The sequence below is a fragment of the Carcharhinus amblyrhynchos genome, unplaced genomic scaffold (genome assembly GCF_965287045.1).
Source record: "Carcharhinus amblyrhynchos unplaced genomic scaffold, sCarAmb.v2.hapA scaffold_902, whole genome shotgun sequence".
NCBI classification, from domain to species: Eukaryota; Metazoa; Chordata; class Chondrichthyes; order Carcharhiniformes; family Carcharhinidae; genus Carcharhinus; species Carcharhinus amblyrhynchos.
Genome location: NW_027650642.1, coordinates 15017 through 37302, shown reverse-complemented (window position 1 = coordinate 37302; position 22286 = coordinate 15017). Strand labels below are relative to the sequence as shown.

General features: G+C 51.5%; 1 protein-coding gene across 1 annotated transcript in view; it reads left to right on the top strand.

Moving 5' to 3' along the window:
• The window catches only part of LOC145340291 (telomerase protein component 1-like), a gene marked incomplete at its 3' end in the record, with an annotated part of 53180 nt that overhangs the window by 17584 nt on the left and 13310 nt on the right, over nucleotides 1-22286 (top strand). Inside the window, exons 11-17 of the mRNA XM_080184733.1 lie at nucleotides 1433-1525; nucleotides 5112-5244; nucleotides 6408-6567; nucleotides 14191-14327; nucleotides 16867-16955; nucleotides 17544-17658; nucleotides 18464-18725. Coding sequence (XP_080040859.1) covers nucleotides 1433-1525; nucleotides 5112-5244; nucleotides 6408-6567; nucleotides 14191-14327; nucleotides 16867-16955; nucleotides 17544-17658; nucleotides 18464-18725 — 989 coding nt within the window. The remainder of the gene's footprint in view (nucleotides 1-1432; nucleotides 1526-5111; nucleotides 5245-6407; nucleotides 6568-14190; nucleotides 14328-16866; nucleotides 16956-17543; nucleotides 17659-18463; nucleotides 18726-22286) is intronic.

Genomic DNA, 22286 nt, shown 5'->3' with positions numbered 1-22286 from the left:
CTCTTTTTATAACTCAATCCATCAAGTCCCGGCAGCGACTTAGTAAATCTTTTCTGCACTCTTTCTAGTTTAATAATATCCTTTCTATAATAGGGTGAACAGAACTGTACACAGTATTCCAAGTGTGGCCCTTACCAATGTCTTGTACAACTTCAACAAGACGTCCCAACTCCTGTATTCAATGTTTTGACCAATGAAACCAAGCATGCCGAATACCTTCTTCATCACTCTGTCCACTTGTGACTCCGCTTTCAAGGAGCTATGAACCTGTACCCCTAGATCTTTGTTCTATAACTCTCCCCAACGCCCTACCATTAACCGAATAAGTCCTGCCCTGGTTCAATCTACCAAAATGCATCACTTCACAGTTATCTAAACTAAACTCCATCTACCATTCGTCAGCCCACTGGCCCAATTGATCAAGATCCTGTTGCAATCGGAGATAACTTCCTTCACTGTCTACTATGCCACCAATCTTGGTGCCATCTGCAAACTTACTAACAATGCCTCCTATATTCTCATCCAAATCATTAATATGAATGACAAATAACAATGGACCCTGCGCCAATCCCTGAGGCACATCGCTGGTCACAGGCTTCCAGTTTGGAAAAACACCCCCCTGTAACCACCCTGTGACTTCTGTCAAGAAGCCAATTTTGTAGCTATTTGGCTACCTCACCCTGGATCCTGAGAGATTTAACCTTGTGCAACAACGTACCATGTGGTACCTTGTCCAACACCTGGGTAAAGTCCATGTAGACAACATCAACTGCAAGGAGAGCGTACAGAATGTAGTGTTACAGTCATACCTAGGGTGTAGAGAAAGATCAACTTAATGCGAGGTAGGTCCATTCAAATGTCTCTTTGGCAACAGGGAAGAAGCTGCTTTTTAGTCAGTTGAGACGTGACCTCAGACTTTTATATCTCTTTCCCCATGAAAGAAGGTGGAAGAGAGAATGTCCGGGGTGCGTGGAGTCCTTAATTATGCTGGCTGCTTTTCTCAGGGTGCGGGAAGTGTAGATGGGAGGCTGGTTTGTGCGATGGACTGGACTTCATTCCTGATTCTTTGTAGTTCCTTGCTGTCTTGGGCAGAGCAGGAGCCTATACCAAGCTGTGATACAACCAGAAAGAATGCTTCCTATGGTGCATCTGTAAAGATTGGTGAGAGTCGTAGCTGACATGTCAAATTTCCTTAGTCTTCTGAGAAAGTAGGAGAGTTGGTGGGCTTTCTTAACTGGAGTGTTGGCATTGGGGACCAGGATAGGTCTGTGGGATCTTTCTGTGTAAAATATAGGCTATTGTGATTCCTGGAGTTCAGGAGCGCCCCACATAATGAAAGCACTTTTTGTTTTCAATGAAGTGGGAGCACTTTAGGGACATCCGGGGTTGGGGAAAGGTTCGATTCTAAATGTTTGTTGTTCTCCTTCTCTAGATGAGGCAACTGGTCACGAAGAAGGAATCCCACAATCCTCTCTTCCTGAAGCTGGCGAGCGAGGAGCTGAGAGAGTTTGGGGTCTTTGAGAAGGTGAGTGTCGATGGTCTGTGTGAACTTTCACCTCTGGTCCCCCCCCTCCTCCGAATCCATGTTGCCTCACATTCAACCCTCCCCAACTCCCAACTCGGGTTGGACTGAGTGACCTTTCACCTCTGATCCCCTGCCGAAGAAAGGGAGGGGGTGGGGAAGGGAGTTCTGCGTGACCTTTCAGCTATAACCCTGAGGTGCGTCAGTGTGAGCTCTCATCTCATTCCAGGTGGCTCAGAGGGACCTTTCGTCTCTTGTGCTTGGGTGGTCCCGTGTAAACTTTGGCCTCTGCCCTTGGGCCGGTCTGTGGGAGCTTTTCCGATTTCCCTCGTGGGCTTGTGTGCCACCTCTGGCACCAGGTGGGTCTGCGTGAACTTTCACCTCCAATAGTCGGAAGGTCACACCCGCTCCCCCCCCCCCCCCCCCCCCCCCACCCTCCTTAGAGAAGGAAATCTGCCACCTTTACCTGGCCTGGCCTACATGTGATTCTGGATCTACAGCAATGTGGCTGACTCTTCGAGGTTGCCAGTGATCTGGGCATCTGAAGCTCCCAACCATTTCTACTTCACCCCAGTCAACGTAGACGGGCATGCCCCCCCCCACTAAGCTTCCTGAAATCGATGACAATCTCCTTCGTTTTGTTGACATCGAGGGAGAGATTACTGTTGCTGCACAGGTTCACCAGATTCTCTATCTCATTCCCAGCTCGGGTCACTGTCTGTGTGGCGTTTGCACATTCTCCCCGTGTCTGCGTGGGTTTCCTCCGGGTGCTCCAGTTTCCTCCCACAGTCCAAAGATGTGTGGGTTAGGTCGATTGGCCGTGCTAAGAAATTGCCCCTTAGTGTCCAGGGATGTGTAGGTTACAGGGATTAGTGGGTATAATATGTAGGGATATGGGGGTGGGGCCTGGGTGGGATTGTGTTCGGTGCAGACTCGATGGGCCGAAGGGACTCTTTCTGCACTGTAGGGTTCTATGATTCCTGTACTCTGTCTCGTCGTTGTTTGAGATCCGACCCACTATGGCAGTGTCGTCAGCAAATTGTATAATGCTCTGGTCATAAGAACATAAGAAATAGGAGCAGGAGTAGGCCATCTAGCCCTTCGAGCCTGCCCCGCCATTCAATAAGATCATGGCTGACCTGAAGTGGATCAGTTCCACTTTCCCGCTTTCTCCCCATAACCCTTAATTCCCCTGTCTGTCAAAAACCTATCTACCCGTGACTTAAATATATTTAGCGAGGCAGCCTCCACCACTTCAACGGGCAGAGAATTCCAGAGACTCTCACCCTTTGAGTGAAGAAGTTCCTCCTCAACTCTGTTCTAAACTGCACCCCCCCCTTATCTTGAGGCTGCGCCCTCGAATCCTGCTATCCTTTCTAAGCAGGAAGAATCTCTCTACCTCTACCCTATCCGTCCCTTTCGTTATCTTATACATCTCTATAAGATCCCCCCCCCTCATCCTTCCAAACTCTGAGTGAAGACCCAGTCTATTTAGTCTCTCTTCATAGTCCAACCCCCTCATCTCCGGTATCAGCCTAGTGAACCTCCTCTGCACTCCCTCCAAGGCCAAAATAGCCTTGCACAAGTACGGTGACCAAAACTGCACACGGTACTCCAGCTGCGGCCTCACCAGTGCCCTATACAGCCGCAGCAAGACCTCCCTGCTTTTTATATTCAATCCCCCTCGCTATGAAGGCCAGCATCCCATTCGCCTTCCTGACCACCTGCTGCACCTGCAGACTGGGTATTTGCAACTCATGCACCAGGACCCCCAGGCCCCTCTGCACCGTAGCACGCTGCAGCTTTTCGCCCTTTAAATAGTAATCCCTCCTACTATTATTTCTGCCAAAGTGGATAACCTCACACTTGGTCAGACCCCATTTGGAATACGGTGAGCAGTTTTGCGCCCCTTATCTAAGGAGGGATGTGCTGGCCCTTGGAGGGTGTCTCTCAACACCAGCTTAAAGCCCAGCAGGTTTATTTGTAACAAACACCACAACCTTCGTCAGGAACGGGCTGTTCTGAAAGCTTGTGGCGTTTACTACAAATGAACCTGTTGGACTTCAAGCTGGTGTTGTGAGACTTCACAGGTTAGGTTGAGGGAGCTGGGTCTCTGCTCCCTGGAGAGACGAAGGACGAGAGGGGACCTGATAGAAGTTTATAAAATGTTGAGAGGTATAGATAGGGTGGATTCTCAGAGGCTATTTCCCAGGGCTGAAATGGTCGCTACGAGAGGACACAGGTTTAAGGTGCTGGGGAGGAAAGTACAGAAGTGATGTCAGGGGTAAGTCTTTCACTCAGAGGGTGGTGAGTGAGTGGAATCGGCTGCCGTCGGTGGTGGTGGAGGCGAACTCGCTGGGGTCTTTTAAAAGACTTCTGGATGAGTATATGGGGTTTTATGGGATTGGGGGTTATAGATAGGTGTTGATGTGATCGGCGCAACTCGTGGGCCGAAGGGCCTGTTTGTGCTGTAGTGTTCTATGTTCTTTCTGTTCTTTTTAACCCCAGTCCAACGCCGGCACCTCCACACCTTGGAGGGGGTCCAGAGGAGGTTCACAAGAATGATCGCTGGAATGAAGAGGTTGTCTTGTGAGGAGTGGTTGAGGACTCTGGGTCTGTACTTGTTAGAGTTGAGAAGGATGGTGGGGTGGTGGGGGGGGTAATCTAATCAAAATTTCGAGAATACTGCGAGGCCTGGATAGAGTGGATGTGGAGAGGATGTTCCCATTAGTGGGAGAGTCCAGAACCAGAGGGCACAACCTCAGAGTGAAGGGACGCACCTTTAAAACTAAGATGAGAATTTCTTCAGCCACAGGGTGGTGAATCAGCGCTGTGGAGGTCAGGTCATTGAGTGTCTTTAAGACATAGGTTCAAAGTTTATTTATTAGTCACAAGTAGGCTTACATTAACACTGCAATGAAGTTACTGTGAAAATCCCCCAGTCTCCACACTCCGGTGCCTGTTCGGTTACACCGGGGGAGAATTTAACACGGCCAATGCACCCGAACCAGCACGTCTTTTCGGAGTGTGGGAGGAAACCGGAGCACCCGGAGGAAACCCACGCAGACACGGGGAGAACGTGCGGGCTCCTGCACAGACACTGACCCAAGCCAGGGAATCGAACCCGGGTCTCTGGTGGTGTGAGGCAGCAGTGCTGACCACTGTGCCACCGTGTCGCCCCCCCGAGGTTCTTGATCAACAAGGGGACCCAAGGGTTACGGGGAGAAGGCAGGAGGATGGGGTTGAGAATCAAATCGGCCTTGATCGAGCGGTGGAGCGGACCCAAGGGCCAAGTGGCCTAATTCTACTCCTATATCTTATAATCTTATGAGCTAGCTGTGCTAAATTGTGTTATGGGGACTAGCAGGGTAAATATGGGTGGGGGGGATGGTTACGGGGATAGGGCCTGGATGGGATTGTGGTTGGTACAGACTTGATGGGCCAAATGGCCGCCTCCTGCACTGTAGGGATTCTATGATTCTATAATGATTCTGATCTTTGTGAGGTCCTGTTACGTGCTATGTTCCTGCTCAGTCCTCCTCCCCGTGTCTCACCCATTCATCGTCCCTTGTTCTGTTTTCCTCCCCAGGTCTCGGATCAGATCCGCGCTCTCCCAGCCACCCTGCGCTTGTTGATCCAGCATGCCCTTGGGTGCCTGGAGGAGGGACATGGAGTAGAAATGGTAACCCTCGCCCTCAGTGCACTGAGCACCAGCGGGAAAGGTAAGGGTCAGACAGGTACGGCGCAGGGTTAGATACAGAGTAAAGCTCCCTCTACACTGTCCCCCCATCAAACACTCCCAGGACAGGTACGGCACGGGGTTAGATACAGAGTAAAGCTCCCTCTACACTGTCCCCCCATCAAACACTCCCAGGACAGGTACAGCACGGGGTTGGATACAGAGTAAAGCTCCCTCTACACTGTCCCCTACAAACACTCCCAGGACAGGTACAGCACGGGGTTGGATACAGAGTAAAGCTCCCTCTACACTGTCCCCCCCATCAAACACTCCCAGGACAGGTACAGCACGGGGTTAGATACAGAGTAAAGCTCCCTCTACACTGTCCCTCCCGTCAAACACTCCCAGGACAGGTACAGCATGGGGTTAGATACAGAGTAAAGCTCCCTCTACACTGTCCCCCCCATCAAACACTCCCAGGACAGGTACAGCACGGGGTTAGATACAGAGTAAAGCTCCCTCTACACTGTCCCCCCCATCAAACACTCCCAGGACAGGTACAGCACGGGGTTAGATACAGAGTAAAGCTCCCTCTGCACTGTCCCTCCCGTCAAACACTCCCAGGACAGGTACAGCACGGGGTTAGATACGGAGTAAAGCTCCCTCTACACTGTCCCCCCATCAAACACTCCCAGGACAGGTACAGCACGGGGTTAGATACAGAGTAAAGCTCCCTCTACACTGTCCCCCCCATCAAACACTCCCAGGACAGGTACAGCACGGGGTTAGATACAGAGTAAAGCTCCCTCTACACTGTCCCTCCCATCAAACACTCCCAGGACAGGTACAGCACGGGGTTAGATACAGAGTAAAGCTCCCTCTACACTGTCCCCCATCAAACACTCCCAGGACAGGTACAGCACGGGGTTAGATACAGAGTAAAGCTCCCTCTACACTGTCCCCCATCAAACACTCCCAGGACAGGTACAGCACGGGGTTAGATACAGAGTAAAGCTCCCTCTACACTGTCCCCCTATCAAACACTCCCAGGGACAAGTACAGCACGGGGTTAGATACAGAGTAAAGCTCCCTCTACACTGTCCCTCCCATCAAACACTCCCAGGACAGGTACGGGGTTCGATATGAGGAGCACTGATTATAAGTTTTGTTTGACTTTCTCTCTCTCTCTCTCTCTCTCTCTCACAGGCCTGCGGGAGAGAGATCTCTACTCAATCCTGTGCACTAACAGGGGGTTGAGAGCTGGAGAGCCCCCGCTCAGGTGGGAGGAGGTGATGGAAGAGGCCCAGAAGCCTAGTAGGCCTGTCCCCATGGCGACCTTTGTCCGCTTGATGCGAAGTCTCCGATGGTAAGGACACACAATCCCTCGGTCAGCGAGCGAGAGGTTCAGTGACGTAGAAACCTGCAGGAGGAGGCTATTCAGCCGTTTGAGCCCCTTCCATGATCCATCAATAAGATGATAAAAATACAATAAAACTGAGGGATTTGAGGTTGTTTTCGCTAGAAAGAAGGCGGCTAAGAGGGGACCTTATTGAAACACATAAGATGATTAGAGGTTTAGATAGGGTGGACAGTGATAGCCTTTTTCCTCGGATGGAGAAAGCTAGCACGAGGGGGCATAGCTTTAAATTAAGGGGTGGTAGTTATAGGACAGATGTCAGGGGTAGGTTCTTTACCCAGAGGGTGGTGAGGGATTGGAATGCCCTGCCTGCTGCAGTTGTAAATGCGCCTAGTTTGGGGGCGTTTAAGAGATCTGTGGATAGGTTTATGGATGGAAAGGGTTTGGTTTAGGTTAGAGGGTCATTGCTTTTTTAATTGGTCGGCGCAACATCGTGGGCCGAAGGGCCTGTTCTGCGCTGTAATGTTCTATGTTCTAAGGTCATAAGAAATGGGAGCAGGAGTAGACCATCTAGCCCTTCGAGCCTGCCCCGCCATTCACTTAGGCTGATTGGTGTTAACATATTGTCCCTAAATTAGTCCCCCCTCAGCCTGGTTTCCAATGTGGAGTGCCGTAAGCCTAGACAAGGGTCAGGGGTGGAGTGGGAACTCTCAATGTTGAAATGGCGGCACGGGCTCGTTGGGCCAAAGGGCCTGTTTCCCATGCGGTGTTGTTCTTTGTTCAATAAGATCACGGCTGATCTGAAGTGGATCAGTTCCACTTTCCCGCTTTCTCCCCATAACCCTTAATTCCCCTGTCTATCAAAAACCTATCTACCCGTGACTTAAATATATTTAGCGAGGCAGCCTCCACCACTTCAACGGGCAGAGAATTCCAGAGATTCACCACCCTTTGAGTGAAGAAGTTCCTCCTCAACTCCGTTCTAAACTGCTCCCCCCTTTATCTTGAGGCTGTGCCCCCTAGTCCTGCTATCCTTTGTAAGCATTATGATCATGGCTCATCATTCCCCTCCTCCCCTCGCCACCCCCCCCCCCCCCACTCCTCCCCTCGCGCCCCCCCCCCCTCCTCCCCTCACTTCTGCCCATATCCCCTCACACCCTTTAGCCCCAAGAGCGTGGGCGGCACAGTGGTTGGCACTACTGCCTCACGGCACCCGGGACCAGGATTCGATTCCCGGCTTGAGTCACTCTGCAGAGTTTGCACGTTCGAGGACATAGAACAGCACAGGCTCTTCGGCCCTTCGATGTTGTGCCGAGCTATGTCCGAACCCGAGATCAAGCTATCCCACTCCCTATCACAAAGAGTTCTGATCGGATAGTCACTCCTGGTCCTCCCGCCGTGTCTGAGCGGGATTCCTCCGGGTGCTCCGGTTTCGTAGCGTCCCCGCAGTGCGGGAGGAGGCCATTCGGCCCATCGAGTCTGCACCGACCCCACAATCCCACCCAGGCCCTACCCCCATATTTACGTATTTACCCTGACACTGAGGGGCAATTCAGCACGGCCAATCCACTGCATCTTTGGACTGTGGGAGGTCCCTACATATTTTACCCGCTGATCCCTCTGACCTACACATCTCAGGACACTAAGGGGCAATTTTAGCACAGCCAATCCACCTAACCCGCATGTCTTTGGACTGTGGGAGGAAACCGGAGCACCCGGAGGAAACCCACGCAGACACGGGGAGAATGTGCAAACTCCACACAGACGGTGACCCGAGGTGGGAATCGAACCCAGGTCCCTGGAGCTGTGAAGCAGCAGTGCTAACCCCACTGTGCTATCGTGCCGCCCCTGTTGTATTTTTGTTCCTTGTTGTATTTTGTTCATGTTGTATTTTCGCTCCTTGATATTTTTAATATTGCTATTGCGACTTTCTCCCCCTTTCTCATACTTGTTTTTAGTTTGACTCATTCACCAGGCCGTTTGCTCATCTGCGGATGCATCCAAATTGTATCTCTTCTCCCTCGTCTTCTTAATTATTTTATATCGTGATTCACTATCATCTGTATGAAAGTTCCCTCAGGGCCCCATTGTAGATCCCCTATACTGGCACTTGTCTTATCACTTCTGCCTAGCTTTACACCCTCTACTCTCGTGGAATTCTCCTTCGCAGATACTCCTCCACCCATTGAGTGAGACCTTTTAATCCTTCCTACCCGTGGAATTCTCCTTTGCAATTTTATGTCCAGACCGAGGGAGTGCAGAGGAGGTTTACTAGGCTGATACCGGAGTTGAGGGGATTGAGCTATGAGGAGAGGCTGAATAAACTAGGCTTGTACTCGTTAGAGTTTAGAAGAATGAGGGGAGATCTCATTGAGACGTATAAGATGATGAATGGGATGGATAGGATAGAGGTGGAGAGACTCTTCCCGCTCAAAAAAGACAGTAGGACTAGGGGGCACAGCCTCAAGATAAAGGGGGGAGGCGGTTTAGAACGGAGTTGAGGAGGAACTTCTTCACTCAAAGGGTGGTGAATCTCTGGAATTCTCTGCCCGTTGAAGTGGTGGAGGCTGCCTCGCTAAATATTTTTAAGAAGCGGGTTGATGGGTTCTTGATAAGAGAGGGGATTAAGGGTTATGGGGAGAGGGCGGGAATGTGGAACTGAGCCACAACAGATCAGCCATGATCTTATTGAATGGCGGGGCAGGCTCGAAGGGCTAGATGGCCTACTCCTGCTCCTATTTCTTATGTTCTTAATTCCCCTACGCAGCCCCAGATGTGCTGTATTCTCTGTCATAGCTCTACACCTGGTCTCCCAGATTTCTCACACAACTCTATGCCCGGGGCATGCAGTATTCCTCTGTGTGTTTTTATTCAAACCCACATGGTCAGACTCTTCCTTCCTACGGTTCCTTGGTAGCGCAACTTAAAGCCTACCTACGGCTAATGTGGGATCTCTCCCCTAACTGTAGGTGGTAAATTAAATGTGCTCACCCGAATTGGAGCCACATGGTCCCTGGTCGTCCGGTGTTGGTACCCTGCTCACCGTGCCAATTGTTGGTGGGAATGAATAAACTGAGTCTTCCTTGACCATGTAGAACTTCAACAAAAACAGCTTTATTCAACATGCATGAACATAGAACATAGAACATTACAGCGCAGAACAGGCCCTTCGGCCCACGATGTTGCGCCGACCAGTTAAAAAAAAACAACAATGACCCACTAACCTAAACCAATCCCTTTTCGTCCATAAACCTATCCACCAATCTCTTAAACGCCCCCAAACTAGGCGCATTTACAACTGCAGCAGGCAGGGCATTCCAATCCCTCACCACCCTCTGGGTAAAGAACCTACCCCTGACATCTGTCCTATAACTACCCCCCCTTAGTTTAAAGCCATGCCCCCTCGTGCTAGATTTTTCCATCAGAGGAAAAAGGCTATCACTATCCACCCTATCTAAACCTCTAATCATCTTATATGTTTCAATAAGATCCCCTCTTAGCCGCCTTCTTTCCAGCGAAAACAACCCCAAATCCCTCAGCCTCTCCTCATAGGATCTCCCCTCCATACCAGGCATGAGGGAGAGTAGAACTCGGAGCTGTAATTCCAGCTTGCTTCCAAGCTACTCTGCTAATCAAGACCGAGGGTGATGGTGGAGGGAAAATTTTCAGACTGGAGGCCAGTCACCAGCAGTGTACCGCAGGGGTCAGTGCTGGGTCCTCTGCTTTTTGTGATTTTTATCAATGACTTGGAAGAAGGGGCTGAAGGGTGGGTCAGTAAATTTGTTGATGACAACCAAGATTGGTGGAGTAGTGGATGAGGTGAAGGGCTTTTGCAGGCTGCAAAGAGACATTGATAAGATGCAGAGCTGGGCTGAAAAGTGGCAGATGGATTTTAACCCTAATACGTGTGAGGTGATCCATTTTGGTAGGACAAACTTGAATGCAGATTACAGGGTCAACGGCAGGGTTCTGAGGAATGGGGAGGAACAGAGAAATCTTGGGGTTCAAATCCACAGATCTCTGAAGGTTGCCACTCAAGTGGATAGAGCCGTGAAGAAGGCTTATAGTGTGTTAGCGTTTATTAACTGGGGGTTTGAGTTTAAGAGCCGTGGGGTTATGCTGCAACTATACCGGATGTTGGTAAGACCACATTTGGAATATTGTGTTCAGTTCTGGTCACCTCACTATAAGAAGGATGTGGAAGCATCGGAGAGAGTGCAGAGGAGATTTACCAGGATGCTGCCTGGTTTGGAGGGTGGGTCTTATGAGGAAAGGTTGAGGGAGCTGGGGCTTTTCTCTTTGGAGTGGAGGAGGATGAGAGGCGACTTAATAGAGGTTTATAAGATGAAGAGGGATTGGTAGAGTGGGCGTGCAGAGACTATTTCCTGGGGTGGATATAGCTGTTACTAGGGGGCATAACTATAAGGTGGGAGATATAGGAGGGATGTCTGAGGTAGGTTCTTCACTCAGAGAGTGGTTGGGGTGTGGAATGTACTGCCTGCTGTGATAGTGGAGTCGGACACTTTAGGAACTTTCAAGTGGTTGTTGGATGGGCACATGGAGCACTCCAGAATGATAGGGAGTGGGATAGCTTGATCTTGGGATTGGACATAGATCAGCACAACATTGAGGGCTGAAGCACCTGTACTGTGCTGTAATGTTCTATGTCTCTATGAAACCGGAGCACCGGGAGGAAACCCGTGTAGACAGTGACTCAAGCTGGGAATCGAACCTGGGTCCCTGGCGCTGTGAGGCAGCAGTGTGAACCACATCTGAAAGATGTGCTGGTTAGGGGCATTAGGCCGTGCTAATTTCTCCCTCCGTGTACCTGAATGGGTGCCGGAGTATGGCGACTGGGGCGTTTTCACAGTAACTTCGTTGCGGCGTTAATGTAAGCCTACTTGTGATTAATAAATAAACGGTGGTCTTTTTGATCTAATTTCTTCTTGAAATCACACAATGTTTTGGCCTCAACTACTTTCTGTGGTAGTGAATTCCACACATTCACCACCCTCGAGGTGAAGATATTTCTCCTCACCTCAGTCCTCCCATCCACTGACTCTGTCTACACTTCCCGCTGCCTTGGAAAAGCAGCCAGCATAACCGAGCACCTCGCGCGTCCTGGATATTCTTTCTTCCACCTTCTTCCGTTGGGGAAAAGATGCAAACGTTTGACAACACTCAACAACCGACTCGAGAACAGCTTCTTCCCCGCTGCCGTCAGACTTTTGAATGGACCCACCTCGCATCAAGCTGATCTTTCTCTGCACCCCTAGCTATGACTGTACCACTACATTCTGCACCCTCTCCTTTCCTTCTCTATGAATGGTATGCTTTGCCTGTGTAGTGTGCAAGAAACAATACTTTTCACTGTATCTTCATACACGTGACAATAATAAATCAAATCAAAAATCCTGAAAGGTTTACCCCTAATCCTTGGACTATGACCCTGTAGTTCTGGGATCGCACACCCCCCCCCCACCCCCAATTGGGACCATTCTTTCTGAATTTACCCTGTCTACTAACCCCGTTAGAATTTTATACATTTCTATGAGATCCCCTCTCACTCTTCTAAACTACCCTCCCCCTGAATTGCTGCCCCTCAGTCGCTGACCCACACTTGCCTCGCCTTCAGTCGCCGGCCCTCACTCCCCTTTCCCCCCTCAGTCATTGGCCCTCACTCCCCTTTCCCCCCTCAGTCATTGGCCCTCACTCCCCTTTCCCCCCTCAGTCATTGGCCCTCACTCCCCTTTCCCCCCTCAGTCATTGGCCCTCACTCCCCTTTCCCCCCTCAGTCATTGGCCCTCGCTCCCCTCCCCCTCAGTCATTGGCCCTCACTCCCCTTTCCCCCCTCAGTCATTGGCCCTCACTCCCCTCCCCCCTCAGTCATTGGCCCTCACTCCCCTCCCCCCCTCAGTGGCCGGCCCTCGCTCCCCTCCCCCCCTCAGTGGCTGGCCCTCGCTCCCCTCCCCCCCTCAGTGGCTGGCCCTCACTCCCCTTTCCCCCCTCAGTCATTGGCCCTCACTCCCCTTTCCCCCCTCAGTCATTGGCCCTCACTCCCCTCCCCCCTCAGTCATTGGCCCTCACTCCCCTTTCCCCCCTCAGTCATTGGCCCTCGCTCCCCTCCCCCCCTCAGTGGCCGGCCCTCGCTCCCCTCCCCCCTCAGTGGCCGGCCCTCGCTCGCCACCGCCCCCTCGGTCGCTGACATTGTTGCTGGTGGTGCCGTGTGGGTAGGAGGGTAAGTTGTGGGGAGGACACAGAGAGTATGTTAAGGGATAGTGAGTGAGTGGGCAATAAACTGGCAGATGGGGCATATTGTGGGAAGCTGAGAGTTTGACCGTGTTGGCAGGAAGGCGAGACGAGCAGGAAATGATTTAAATGGAGAGCGATTGTGGAAAGTTACAGAGGGATCTGGACGTCCGTGTACATGAATCGTAGAGCGAGTCGATATGTGGGTGGGGTGGCGAACGGGAGTTGGAGGAGACTCGGTCAGGGGAGAGAGAGGGCGTGGGACAGTACCCTGCAGCGAAGGGTCAAAGTGCCGAGGAAGTTTCCGGAATGAATCTGTTATTGGCCAGAGCGGCTCACTGAATTTCTGCTTCTGTCTCTCCTCCCTCCCTTTTCTTCTCCTACCCACCTCCCCACCAACACCCTCCCCCCAAACACCCCTCCACCTCCCCTTCCTCCCTCCCCCTTCCGCCCCTCCTTCCCTCCCTCCCTCCCTCCCCCCCCCCCTCCCTCCCCCCTTCCCTCCCTCCCTCCCTCCTCCCTCCCTCCCTCCTCCCTCCCCCTTCCCCTTCCCTTCCTTCCTCCCTCTTCCCTCCCTCCCTCCCCCTTCCCTCCCTCCCTCCCTCCCCCTTCCCTTCCTTTCCTCCCTCCCCCTTCCCTTCCTTTCTCCCTCTTCCCTTCCTCCCTTTCCTCCTTCCCTCCCTCTTCCCTCCCTCCCTCCCTCCCTCCCTCCCTCCCTCCCTCCTTCCCTCCTTCCCTCCTTCCCTCCTTCCCTCCCTCCCTCCTTCCCTCCCTCCCTCCTTCCCTCCCTCCCTCCTTCCCTTCCTCCCTCCTTCCCTTCCTCCCTCCTTCCCTTCCTCCCCTTCCCTTCCTCCCCCTTCCATTCCTCCCCCCTCCCTCCTTCCCTTCCTCCCCCTTCCCTTCCTCCCCTTCCCTTCCCTCCCTCCCCCTTCCCTCCCTCCCCCTTCCCTCCCTCCTCCTTCCCTCCCTCCCTCCTCCCTCCCCCTTCCCTTCCTTCCTCCCTCCCTCCCCCTTCCCCTCCTTTCTCCTTCCCTCCCTCTTCCCTTCCTCCCTCCCTCCCTCCCCCTTCCCTCCTTCCTTCCCTCCCTCCTTCCTTCCCTCCCTCCTTCCTTCCCTCCCTCCTTCCTTCCCTCCCTCCTTCCTTCCCTCCCTCCCTCCTTCCCTCCCTCCCTCCTTCCCTCCCTCCCTCCTTCCCTCCCTCCCTCCTTCCTTCCCTCCCTCCCTCCTTCCCTTCCTCCCCCCCTCTTCCCTCTTTCCTCCCTCCCCCCCTCTTCCCTCTTTCCTCCCTCCCCCCCTCTTCCCTCTTTCCTCCCTCCCCCCTCTTCCCTCTTCCCTCCCTCCCTCCCTCCCTCTTCCCTCCCTCCCTCCTTTTCCCGTTGACAGTGTAATGGGGGTCTGGGCCCCGGCAGAGCGGCTCAGCTCCCGCCTCCGCCTGTCCACCGCTCTCCTCCGGGATGCTGTGCAGCAGAGGTACCTGAGGGACAGTGAGCGGGAGAGGAGGCTCCATCTCCTCCTGGCAGGTGAGTGAACACTCTCGCTGGCCCACAGCACCACCCCACCCCGTTAAAACGTAATGGCAACAGAAGGGCAGCCATTTTGTGCACAGCAAGCTCCCACAAAGAGCCGCCTCTCAGCGTTGCCCCAGTCCAGCGGGATGCTGGGAACTCTCAGGACCTTGGGATGTCCCAGGGTGCTTGGCGGCCAGTAAAGCCTGATGCCAGAAACGGGGCAACCATTTTGTGACAATAATCTGATTTTAGCAAGGTTGATTGAGTGACATACATGTTGGTCATTGGAGCGCAAGGAGAATTAACAAAAATGTGCAGGTTAGGTGGATTGGCCATGCTAAATTGTCCCTTAGTATCCAAAGAGGTGTAGATTAGATGGATTGGCCATGGTAAATTGTCCCTCAGTCTCTAAAGATAACATAAGAACATAAGAAATAGGAGCAGGAGTAGGCCAACTAGCCCTTCGAGCCTGCCCCGCCATTCAATAAGATCATGGCTGATCTGTCGTGGCTCAGTTCCACATTCCCGCCCTCTCCCCATAACCCTTAATCCCCTCTCTTATCAAAAACCCATCAACCCGTGTCTTAAAAATATTTAGCGAGGCAGCCTCCACCACTTCAACGGGCAGAGAATTCCAGAGATTCACCACCCTTTGAGTAAAGAAGTTCCTCCTCAACTCCGTTCTAAACTGCCCCCCCCTTTATCTTGAGGCTGTGCCCCCTAGTCCTACTATCCTTTCTGAGCGGGAAGAGTCTCTCCACCTCTATCCTATCCATCCCATTCATCATCTTCTACGTCTCAATGAGATCTCCCCTTATTCTTCTAAACTCTAACGAGTACAAGCCTAATTTATTCAGCCTCTCCTCATAGCTCAACCCCCTCAACTCCGGTATCAGCCTAGTAAACCTCCTCTGCACTCCCTCCGAGGCCAAAATATCCTTGCGTAAGTACGGCGCCCAAAACTGCACACAGTACTCCAGCTGTGGCCTCACCAACGCCCTATACAGCCGCAGCAAGACCTCCCTACTTTTATATTCAATCCCCCTCGCTATGAAGGCCAGCATCCCATTCGCCTTCCTGACCACCTGCTGTACCTGCAAGCTGGGTTTTTGCGACTCATGCACAAGGACCCCGAGGTCCCTCTGCACCGTCGCCTGCTGCAGTTTTTCTCCACGTAAGTAATAATCCTTCCTACCATTATTCCTACCAAAGTGGACCACCTCGCACTTGCCAACATTAAATTCCATTTGCCGTTTCCTGGCCCATTCGCCCAGCCTATCTAGATCCTTCCGCAGACTCTCCACACCCTCCGCACAATTTGCCTTTCCACCAATTTTGGTGTCATCAGCAAATTTCGACACCCTACACTCGGTTCCCTCCTCCAGATCATCTATATAAATGGTAAATAGCTGAGGCCCCAGCACTGACCCCTGGGGCACTCCACTAGTCACCATCCGCCAATCCGAATAGCACCCATTGACCCCCCACTCTCTGCCTCCTAAAAGATGGGCAGGTTAAGTGAATTGAGCATGCTGAACGCATGGAGTTATCAGGATAACTATGAGGAGGTGAGCCTGGGGTAAGGTGCTCTTTCAGAGAGGTGGTGCAGATTCAATGGCCTGAATGGCCTCCTTCACACTGTAGGGATTCTATGCTGCTTGCTGCAGCTGTACGGGAACCTTGGTGAGACCACATCCGGAATACTGGATATATGTTTTGGTCTCCTTAAGGAGGCAGAGAAGGTTCACTGGGCTGATTCCTGGGTTGAAGGGTGTTTGTCTTACTAGAATCATAGAATCCCTACAGTGCAGAAGGAGGCCACTCAACCCATTGAGTCTGTGCTGACAACAATCCCACGCAGGCTCTATCTCCATAACCCCGCGTATTTACCCTACTAATCCCCCTGACACGAGGGTCAGTTTACCATGGCCAATCCACCTAACCTGCACATCTTTGGGCACTAAGGGGCAATTTAGCATGGCCGATTCACCTAACCTGCACATCTTTGGACACTAAGGGACAATTTAGCATGGCCAATCCACCTAACCTGCACATCTTTGGACACTAAGGGACAATTTAGCATGGCCAATCCACCTAACCTGCACATCTTTGGACACTAAGGGACAATTTAGCATGGCCAATCCACCTAACCTACACATCTTTGGACACTAAGGGTCAATTTAGCATGGTCAATCCACCTAACCTGCGCATCTTTGGGCACTAAGGGTCAATTTAGCATGGCCAATCCACCTAACCTGCGCATCTTTGGGCACTAAGGGACAATTTAGCATGGCCAATTGACCTAATCCACCCACCTTTGGACTGTGGGAGGAAATCAGAGCACCCGGAGGAAACCCAGGCAGACACGGGGAGGATGTGCAACTCCACACAGACAGTGACCCAAGCTGGGGATTGTACCCGGGTCCCTGGCGCTGTGAGGCGGCAGTGCTTAACCACTGTGCCAGCGTGCCATCCATTGAGGGAAGGCCGAACAGGTTGGATCAAATCGAGAAGTGGAAATATTGTTTTAATTTGCCCTCGTTGCCAACAGTTCACCTCTGGAGACTGACGGACCCCGAGGGAAACGGAACATTCGCTGCCTGTGACCCCGAGACACTCAGCGACCTCCCGCACCACCTGGTATGAATCTTCGCTAAGTCCAAGCTTGGGGTGTGTCAGAGCGTACATGATATACTGGAGGGTGTACAGTAGAGAGAATGTACATGAGATACTGAGGGGGTGTACAATAGGGAGAATGTACACGAGAAACTGGGGTTGGACATGCCAAATTTCCTTAGCCTCCGGAGAAAGTAGAGGCATTGGTGGGCTTTCTTAATTGTAGCGTTGGCGTGGAGGAACCAGGATTGTTGATGACCTGGACCTAAGGGGGACCATATTGGCAGACATCTTGGCAAAACCAATTTGCCCGTGGCTCGGGTACCAACCCTGGGATGAGGACCTCTCGTGGCCCTGCCTCTTAAATTTGTTGACTGGATCTTCACACTGACCGTTCAGAACCTCCTCCTTAGTGCTGATTAGGTGTTGGAACCAGCATGCTCCAGGATGACTGGAAGTTCTTTCCAACTCCCCCTGCACCCCCTGGGATTCTACTAGGGTTGGCGATGGGTGGGGGGTGTGGAGAGATGTTGAGATGTGGGTGAGGTTTTGGCCTCTGCTGTTTGGGTGTCTGGATTCCATTTTTGACTATTTTCTCCTCTCCCGTTGCAGATCCTGTCAGGGGAGATTACTCGCTTCGGTTCCCTCCTCACCAACCTCCGCTTCTCATCGCTCCATGTGCGTCTCGGAATGCTGCCGCAGCTCTGCGCGACCTTCAACCTCTACCGTGAGTCCCTGTCCCCCCCCAACCATGCAGTCTACGCATTCTCCCCGTGTCTGCGTGGGTTTCCTTCTGCTGCTCTGACGTCGGATTGGGGTGGGCACAGCAAGAAGTCTTGCAGCACCAGGTTAAAGTCCAACAGGTTGTCCACTGACCGGATGAAGGAGCAGTGCTCCAAAAGCTCGTGGTTCCAAATACACCTGTTGGACTTCAACCTGGTTTTGTGAGACTTCTTGCTTCTCCAAAAGAGAGCAAGCAATCCAGTTCCTCTAACGTGATCTTGTAGCTAAAGTTTCTCACCCTTGAACCTCTCTGAGAAGTCTATTTGCATTCTTGCTAAGGTGTGGTGACCCGAACTGGAAAGTTTTTTTTTACAAAAGTTAAAAGATGTGTCGGTTAGGTGGATTGGCCATTCTAAGTGGAAACCCACAAAGACGGGAAACTTCCACGCAGATAGGTCGGGATCGAACCTGGGTCCCTGGCGCTGGGAGGCAACAGTGCTAAATATGGGTGCCATTTGTAGCAAGCGTAAAGCAGCCACGTTGAGTGCAACTGATTATCTTCAATTGATAGTGCAGCAATTGACGCACTCGGGATTGTCCAGGCAGTGCTGCCCAGTCATACCCCGGAACTCCTCACCTCGTGGCGCTCTGTGGGCTGCTTCATTGGGTGTCCCAGTGTCCAATGGGATTGTGGCTGAAGTTTCTTGGCCAATATTATCGAGTTTAACGTCTTTGTTCGTGCAGAAGTCACCCGGCAAATTTGTGTGTGTAAAAAAAAAAAAATAATAATTCCCCCTTTCTTTATCCAGACGCAGAGAGTCAGGGCGCCCTCTCGGAGGTCAGCCCTTACCGGGACTTTGTCCTCGCCAACACGCCCGTCCTGTCCCGGGACCCCGTCCTATTCTGGCAGCAGGCCCTGAACCAGCCCGACGAATCGCCCGTCTGCGCGCAGGCCCGCCGACTGCTGCTGGCTGACGGCGGAGGACCCGGCCAGCCGTCTGAGAAGGTGCCGGAGAGCTTCCGTCTTATCGAGTGGACCAATAAGCCACAGGCTGCAGCCCCCACCGAGGGGTGAGTGAACTCCTGCTCCTGACTGTCGGGGCTCAGGTTTGGGAGGAGAGTGGGGTGTAGGGTTTTGGGGGGGTTGGGGTAGGCTGAGGTGGGAGGAGGCCTCAGTGGGAGTTTCAATTTTATTATACAGCTTTTAATTTGAATACCTTCCAGTTTAATGAGACAAACAAGGACAATAATTCAATTATTTCTCTATTTAACACTCCTAGTCCCCAACTCAAACATCAACAGTTGCAACTCATTAACTCCTGACTCAACTTTAACTCTAACTGAACATTAACTTTCCACTGAACTTTTAACTCTTAAACTGCACTTCAATTTTTACTGAACCTCAATTTTAACTATTTCACGGAAAATAGATACTACCAAGTTTAGGAAAACCTTGGTCAAGAAGTATCCCCAATGCAGAATCTATCTCCTCCTTCTCAGAAGCATCCTTCAGGGCACAGATCTTCTTGCAGTGCTTGGTCTCTTTGAGTTACCGCTGCCAAACAAAGGCTCGTGTGTCTCTCTATCCACAATGCTCCACTCGCTTCTGGAAGATTCTGTCATCCAACCAACTGTGTAACCAGAAACTGATCACATAGCTCGAATGGTAGCACAGTGGTTAGCACGGCTGCTTCACAGCTCCAGGGTCCTGGGTTCGATTCCCAGCTCGGGTCACTGTCTGTGTGGAGTTAGCACGTTCTCCCTGTGTCTGCGTGGGTTTCCTCCCGGTGCTCCGGTTTCCTCCACATTCCAAAGATGTGCGGGTTAGGTTGATTGGCTGTGCTAAGAAATTGCCCCTTAGTGTCCAGGGATGCATAGGTTAGAGGGATTAGTGGGTGTAATATGTAGGGATATGGGGGTAGGGTCTGGGTGGGATTGCGTTCGGTGCAGACTCGATGGGCCGACTCTCTGCACTGTAGGGTTCTGTGATATTCTATGAACATCCAGTGAGTCCAGAGATGTCCAAGTTGGGTGAATTGGCCGTGCTAAATTCTCCCTCAGTGTACCTGAACAGGCACCGGAGTGTGGCGACTGGGGGATTTTCACAGTAACTTCATTGCAGTGTGAATGTAAGGCTACTTGTAATGAATAAATAAACTTTACTGTCCTTTACTTGAAATTACCTGCAAACAATGCTATTACACTTAGTTCATTTGACATGAACCATACACAGCAGCCATATAAATCGAAGCCGCAATGTCTTGGACAATGTAAACAACTTCCCTTACCTGCCCAACACAGGAAGCTTCAGATCACAGCTCCCGGACCAGAGCCTCTTTACGACCTGCGTCTGTTTTGATCTGTAAATTGACTAAAATTCCCAGCGTGCTTCACTCTCAGCCAGAGTAGCTATTTTAAAGCTACTGTTCTCATTATCGTTGCAGCCGTCCTCTCACAGTCCGCATATCCAATTCTGAGCACCGCACTTGAGGAAGGACGTCAAGTCATAAGAACATAAGAAATAGGAGTAGGAGTAGGCCATCTCGCCCTTCGAGCCTGCCCCGCCATTCAATAAGATCATGGCTGATCTGATAGTGGATCAGTTCCATTTACCCGCCAGCTCCCCGTAACTCTTAATTCCCTTATTGATCAGATATCTATCTAATATGACTTAAACATATTTAGCGAGGCAGCCTCCACCACTTCAACGGGCAGAGAATTCCAGAGATTCACCACCCTCTGAGAGAAGAAGTTCCTCCTCAACTCTGTTCTAAACCGCCCCCCCCTCCTTATTTTGAGGCTGTGCCCTCTAATTCTGGTTTCCTTTCTAAGTGGTTCTAAGTCCTTGAAGAGGGCCTGGAGGAGGCTTAACATAGAAACGTAGAAAGTAGGTGCTGGAGCAGGCCATTCAGCCCTTCGCGCCTGCAGCACCATTCAATATGACCATGGCTGATCATGCACTTTCAGTGTCCCGCTCCCACTTTCTCTCCATACCCCTTGGTCCCTTCAGCCGCAAAGGCCACGTCCAGCTCCCTCTTGGACACGATCTAACAAAGTGGCCCCCAGCAGCTTTCTGTGGTAGAGAATTCCACAGGTTCACAATTCCCTGAGTGAAGAAGTTCTCCCCCATCTCAGCCCTGAATGGCTTACTCTTAGACTGTGACCCCTAGTAGTCTTCCTGTGTCCAGCCTGTCCAGTCCCATCAGGATTTTATACCCCCTCTGGCTCAGGAAAGCAGCCAGCATAATTAAGGACCCCCACGCACCCCAGACATTCTCTCTTCCGCCTTCTCTCGTCAGGAAAAAGATACATGCGCCAAACAACTCAAGAACAGCTTCTTCCCTGCTGCCGTCAGAGTTTTGAATGGGCCCACCTCGCACTAAGTTGACCTTTCTCTACACCCTAGCTATGACTGTAACACAACATTCTTCACCCTCTCCTTTCCGTCTGTATAGCGTGCCAGAAACAATACTTTTCACTGTATCCCAATACATGTGACAATAATAAATCAAATCAAGTATGGGTACAGCAGGCTGTGAGGTGGCACAGATGGCATGCTGGCCTTCATAGGCAAGAGGGTATGAGTATAGGATGTCTTACTGCAGTTATACAGGACCTTGATGAGGCCGCACCTCGAGTATTGTGTGCAGTTTTGGTCTCCTAGTGTGAGGAAGGACATTGTTGCTATTAAGGGAGTCCGGCGAAGGTTCACCAGGCTGATTCCTGGTATGGCAGGACTGATACAGGAAGAGAAACTGGATTGACTGGGCTTTTACTCACTGGAATTTAGAAGGGACCTTGGGCAATGAATGGGTCATGAATGTAGCCCAGTCCATCAGGCAAACCAGCCTCCCATCCATTGACTCTATCTACACTTCCCGCTGCCTCGGGAAAAGCAGCCAGCATAATTAAGAACCCCCAGGCACCCCAGACATTCTCTCTTCCACCTTCTTCCATCGGGAAAAAGATACAAAAGTCTGAGGTCACGTACCAACCGACTCAAGAACAGCTTCTTCCCTGCTGCTGTCAGACTTGTGAATGGATCTACCTCGCGTTAAGTTGATCTTTCTCTACACCCTAGCTATGACTGTAACACTACATTCTGCACTCTCTCCTTTCCTTCTCTATGAATGGTATGCTTTGTCTGTACAGTGTGCAAGAAACAATACCTTTCACTATGTACCAATACATGTGACAATAATAAATCAAGTCAAAGGACAGGCGCTGGAGTGTGACGACGAGTAACTTCATTGCAGTGTTAATGTAAACCTACTTGTAACACAGAACTCTGTCATGCACCCCCCCCCCCCCCCCCCCGCCCCCCAACCCTGGGCCAGAGTGTGCCACAGCTGGGGGTGAGGCTTGAGGAGTAGAGAATGACAAGAGGACACAGGTTTAAGGTGCTGGGGAGTAGGTACAGAGGAGATGTACAAGTACACGGAACTTAGTAAGCTAGAGGGTTATAGGTAAGCCTAGTGGGCAGGGACATGTTTGGCACAACTTGTGGGCCGAAGGGCCTGTTTGTGCTGTAGTTTTTCTATGTTTCTAATGACGGTGGGGGTGGGATATTGAGAGATATCGTCTTGCCTTCGCTTGCTGACCTGCCTCGTTTGTTCCTTTCTCCTTCCCTCC